Raw genomic sequence first — 5,515 nt, 5'->3', positions numbered from 1 at the left:
GTAAAAAGGATTTTTCTGATTGTGTAATATGAGCCTTTTACCAAAATTACAGAGGAGAGCAGATAATTGCTTCCATTTTAAGTAGTACTGTGAGTGAGTGTGTAAAATGCTCTGAGCTGGACAGAAAATTTCAAGTTGCAGCTTCTTTGGAAATATCTTTTCATGGAGGTCTAGGGTCAAATTCTTTTCTAAATTCTCTTGACACCATACCAACAAAACGGTGCCAGAGTAATTGAGGGAGAGCTGGCTCCTGCTGTGCTCTGGACTATCTTATCTATGTATAGTATGACCTTTTTTTTTACCCATAGTGTGACAGCATCTCTCGTGTATGTCAGTGTGAGGAATAATGTCCTTGAAGACTGCTCTGAAGAAAGGTGCATATTGCAGTAGCAGGAAGAAGATTGATTCCTTCTTTTTAATCCACGCAAACCAAAACTGTCCCATCCAGCATGCTCTCTGAAAATGTGCTTAAATTTAACCCAGTGTAATTTACAGCCTGCCAGCCAACTCATTGCCTTTTCCAACTGTGTGCTGAGCTTCCTCTGCTTCCTTTAAATCAGAGGATGATCGCTGTGGGATCATCTCCAGAAAACAGTCTGTTGCGATATCAGACATTTCTCCTGCAGCTGCAGAACGTGTCTCCACGCTGAGCTGAGCCAGTTCTTTGGTAAGACCTTTGCAGATAGTTCAGTATAACTTCACATTTTACTGATAAGGATTTTCTGGTTTAGGAAAACAAATCCATGTCTCAGTGCAGATCGCCAGTGCTTCTGCCCTTCATCTCGTAACAGTTTCTTCAAGGAAAATCTCTTAAAAGGGATCTTCTAGTCTCTCCTGGATTACACTCTTGTAGGGGTCTTGCCTTCATCTGTAGATTTAATGGCTTAATAAGCATTAGACCCTCCTATTACACAGTAACAAATAGGAATACAATACTTTTATCAATATTTGGCACAATTATTTTTTTAATGTGAAACTAAATATTGATGCTGTCAAATGGCTGCAGTTTAGGGGCATAAATTACAAATATTCTTCTCCTGTGAGCCTTGCTCAAATTTTGCATTCATATACAGTAATCATCTAATGTCTTTCTATTCCTGTAAGCCATATGATTTGATTGCCAGCTTACATGATTCTGTATTGTGCTTAGATGTCAGTGTTTTTATTGTTATTACCAATATTATCTTTTATTCTTACTGTAAATGGTAACAAAAAGTTAACTGCTTCCTTACACTGTAAAAGGAATAAGGTCTCATTTACAGAGCATCTCTAAACAGAAAAATATCTCTGGAAAAAAAAAAGATATGCTGAATAAATAATTCATAACATGATGGGTGAGTAGAAAATAGGTCTTTTGATGGATTTTGCTACTCAAAAACCCCTGGATTTTTAAAATAAAGTAGCCGGCTATTTTAATGGAGAACAAAATCTGCTTTAGAGAAGAATGATTGCACGGGAGTCAGTTCTCTGTATTTTTACACATTTTGCACTTTTCTAGGTAACAGAACTTGTGAAATTGAGGAATCCATCCCCTTGGTTTTCCTGATTCTTTTTCTTTGTTCCATCCTCCTGTTTTTCTGTTAGCTTATTTCTTAACTTATTTTCTAAATGAAACGTCAACCCACCTACCCAAAGAAAACCACAACATTTCAAGGATTTCAGATTGTGGTAAAGCAAATCAGCCCGTCTGTAATATAAACAGCAAATAAATTCGTAAAGGCCTTGGAACTGAAGTTATGCTCCAGATTTCCACATGAGTATATAAAATAAAAGGATAACCTGAAAGCACCCCTGAGAAAATCAGTGTGTGCATTTTCTTTCATCTCATAAAACTGGAGGATCTTCATCAACTGAACAGTAAACATTAAATGATCATTTCTTGCTAAGTAGTGAAGTAATACCATGGAAAAATATCTGGGATGGCTCCAACAGCCTGGACGGAGGCGTGGGCAAGTCTTACATTAGCGTAGCCCTGGAGTGGGGGCAAAGAGCAGAAACCAGTCTGTGGGGTGACTTGACTTGGACGAAGCTGAGGCACAGCAAAATGCCAAACCATTGCATCAGATTTTTACAGTAGTTTTTTGCATGTAAAGGAGTCAATCCTGAACTGAATTAAGGTGAAATGAAAACCAGCTGGTCTAAAACTCAGAAGAGGTTCTTAATAAATTATCACTGGTGGAAGAAGGGGGTGCTCAGAGCTGTCTGAGGAGTTGCACTGTTTTCAGCAAGGCACGAATTACAGCCCCTGGAGCAGCTGTGCACGGGTGGCTTGTTGGGAGCAGGAAGACCACCTGGGAGCAACTGCCCGTGTTTGCAATTGGCATAACAAATGGCACACCTGTGCCAAGTCCTTAATTTTCTATGTAAGCCACTCTTGTTTCTAACACAGAAAACTCGGCAGCAGATAGTTGCGTGAGGCGGTGTGTTGGGCCCTGGAGGCAGGGTGCTCCCTCTGCCCTCCCCAGGTGAGTGGCTGATGGCTGGCGGCGGGCACGGCTCCACCACCACGCACGAACAAGCAGGCCGCTGCTCCCTGTCTTTATCAGCCGGCCCCCTGCGTCGCCGCCGTGCCCAGAGGGCCGTGCTCGGAGGCCGCTCCCCGCCAGCGGCAGCCGGCCGGCGCCGGGGCTGTCCCTGTCCCCGTCCCTGTCCCCGTCCCCTCGCGGGCGGCGGCGCCGCGGCTCCTCCGCTCTCGTCGAGCGGCGCGCGGCGATCCCCCACGCGCCGCCAACCTCCGCCGCTGGCACGGGGCGGGCCGCGCGCCGCTTCCCGCCCTTCCTCTCCTTCAGCGGCTGCGCGCTGCCGGCACTCGTCTCCCTTCGCCCGCCGCGGCGGCGGCCTCCCAGCGCCACAGCATGGCCGGGGACGCGCCGGGGCCGCCCGTGAAGGTGCTGGCTGCCCAGCTGCGGGGGGCGGTGCGGGGCGCCGGCGGGACGTGGCAGCTGGGCCGGGCGGAGGCGGGCCGGGCGCCGCTGTGCCTGCGGGCCGTATGGATGCAGGGCACCGTGCTGGAGGTTGAGCGCGGCGGCACCCGCGGCGGCTCGGCCCGGCTGCAGGACGGCAGCGGCCCCTTCACCGTGCTGGGCGTGGAGGAGGTGCCCAAAGGGCGGCCCTGCCTCAGCGCAGGTACCGGCCAGCGGGGGTCGGGGGGCGGGCGCCGAGCGGCCCTCGGGGGTGCGGGTTTCCCCCGGGTGTTGCGGGGCTCTTTCCCGCCCCGCGATTAAAGAAATTCAGCGGAGTCCGCCCTGGGGCCTTGTCGAGCACCGCACCTCGCGCCGTGGGAGCCTGTGGGAGGTGTCGGTGCCCGGGGGCGATGGGGGCACCCGCACCCTCCCGCTGACCCAGGCCGGGGCCTGCTCGCTTGCAGCGTGGGCCGTCGCACGCGGCTCTCCCGGGCAGCTGCACGCGCGGCCTCTCGTGCCCGCAGTGCTTCCCGCGCAGGGGCCGCGGCTGCTCCGCTCGCCCGAAGGCGGGGGGCGGCGGGCGCGCGGGCTGCGTGGGGTGTCCGGAACGGGTCTGGGGGCACGCTGAGCTTGCACCGCACGGAGGGCACGCTTTCACAGGCACCGTCTCTCATAGAAGAGACATCCTGAAAAACCTGCGCTGCTGCAGCAGGCACAGCAGGAGCAGCGTGTGCTGCAGCAGGGGAGCGTGTGGCTGTCGGTACGAAGGCTTGTGCTGTCTTCCCATGTGGGTTCCAGTAAGCATAGGGCCAGTTTTCAGCTCTCCGTGGTTACAGAAAATGATTGATCTGCAGAGAAGAGCCTGAGTCTAGAAACAAGAGTAGAGATTTTTCTTTTTCTTTTTTTTTTCTTTCCCTCCCTTCACCAGTACCTTTAATTCGACTAGAGAAGTGCTGGACTGCAGCCTTGCAGTAATTGTGGTACAAAAGAGTCACATTGCTTAATTTTTCAGTCTTCTGAATTGTCCTCCCTCCACTTTCATAGCAGAATGAGGAATTATGTGCTGGTTTTGACTCTTACTGTGTGCTAAAATCTATCAAAGTCTACTGTAAAAATAAAACCTTTTTCTGAAATTTATTTCTAAGCAGCCTTAGTTCCTGAAGGTTTTTTTTTTCCGAGTATTGGCAGCTTTAATTCAAACTGTTTAGCTACTTGGTTTTAAATATTTTATAAAATGAAAATACGAAGGTTAATTAAATTTCATGCTTGCTTGTTTTTTTTTTTTTTTTTTTTTTTTGTAGGGAAGTATGTAATGGTGATGGGTGTGGTGCGGTCCTGCAGTCCTGAGCCTATTCTTCGAGCAATAAAGATGACAGATCTTTCTGAAAACCCTGTGCATAAGAATATGTGGAGCCTTGAAGTGGAGGATTTGCACAGAGTCATCCCTTAGATACTTTTTCCTCTGCCTAAAATAACTGGAAATATATACTTTTTTTTCCTCCTTTTTTTGGTGCAAAACATTGGTGGTTTCAAACAACTACTAGTTACACTTGGAGTAAACCAAAGAGAGAAGTCAGGCTTCAAGCTAAGTGGAGGGACCAGTGCGTATCTGATAATAATCAGTGTTCCTCGCTTGCACAGTCTCTTTTTATACCAACACTTAATCGATGCTTTTTGAGTAACATGTCTGTACTATTAAGAATACTCCGTGGTTCCATGTTAGTTGCTTTATCTAGGAACCTGTGTTTGGATAGTCATTCCTATAGCGGTGTATTCTTGGCAGCAAGGCCTGCACAGATCTCGTGTTACCAGGATGGACTTAATACATGGATTGAAGGCAAAATATGTTTCAGTCCATATAGATTGTGGTTGGAAAAACATCTTCGTGTTTTCTCATGGTAATAACCATGTCAGTACACTACTTGTAAGACAGACATCTCTTTCTAACTGTAAGCAGAGTCTTGTACTTAAATACCTCTCTGGTTTCTGAGTTTCTGAAGTACTGAAAGTGGTACAGTAACCCCTGTGTTCCAGCGAAGTGATATTAACTGAAAAGATGTGATGCAGGATTCCTTGGAATAGGTTCTCCAGGTTCAAGATACAAATACTTTTACCACCTCATGAAAGAAGCTTGCTGTGCCTAAATGCATTTTTCTCTTTGAAAGTTTCCTTTCTTGTTCCAATGTATGCTATTTTTAGTTGTTTAAATCATTCTCAAATATATTTTATTTTTATCTTTTCTTTCCTCTTTCTGTGGAAAAAAAAGAAACAAACTATGAAATCAAAGCAAAAACCCTTTAAAAAGCAGAACTATTACTACTATTTCCCCTCTTGTCTAAAGAGAATTGGTGTCCTAAAGAAAGTATTGCATTATCCCTGTGGTATGGCTTTGTAGTTTAGCACTATATTGTTCAGCAATAGTTATGTTAATTAGGAATACATATAGGAAGGGAATATAATCTCTGATTGTACGCTGCAATTTAAGACAAGAATTGAGTGGTAACTAAACTTTAAAATCGTGGGATTATGTTTTCGAAGCACATGGAAATTAAATACTGTCTTTTAAGTAGATCTTTAAATGAGATCTTTACAGATCAAGGACTGGATTTCAG

The 5,515-nt window shown here is 46.6% G+C and overlaps 1 protein-coding gene across 1 annotated transcript; it reads left to right on the top strand.

Annotated features, from left to right (window-relative positions):
• Positions 1-2,815: 2,815 nt before the first annotated feature.
• RMI2 (RecQ mediated genome instability 2) lies at positions 2,816-5,144 on the top strand. The gene is made up of 2 exons (XM_086760216.1): positions 2,816-3,126; positions 4,205-5,144. Exons 1-2 carry the CDS (start codon positions 2,856-2,858, stop codon positions 4,351-4,353), a joined length of 420 nt encoding a protein of 139 aa, XP_086616342.1. The 5' UTR covers positions 2,816-2,855; the 3' UTR covers positions 4,354-5,144.
• Positions 5,145-5,515: the final 371 nt, after the last annotated feature.

The sequence above is a fragment of the Chlamydotis macqueenii genome, chromosome 15 (genome assembly GCF_036417535.1).
Source record: "Chlamydotis macqueenii isolate bChlMac1 chromosome 15, bChlMac1.mat, whole genome shotgun sequence".
NCBI classification, from domain to species: domain Eukaryota; kingdom Metazoa; phylum Chordata; class Aves; order Otidiformes; family Otididae; genus Chlamydotis; species Chlamydotis macqueenii.
This window is presented reverse-complemented; position numbering and strand designations above follow the sequence as displayed.

Bases quoted from the DNA above. Each gene is read 5' to 3' on its own strand.
- RMI2 (XM_086760216.1), top strand. From the start codon at position 2,856: ATGGCCGGGGACGCGCCGGGGCCGCCCGTGAAGGTGCTGGCTGCCCAG. The intron at 3,127-4,204 runs GTACCGGCCAGC...TTTTTTTTGTAG, and splicing joins GCGGCCCTGCCTCAGCGCAG to GGAAGTATGTAATGGTGATG.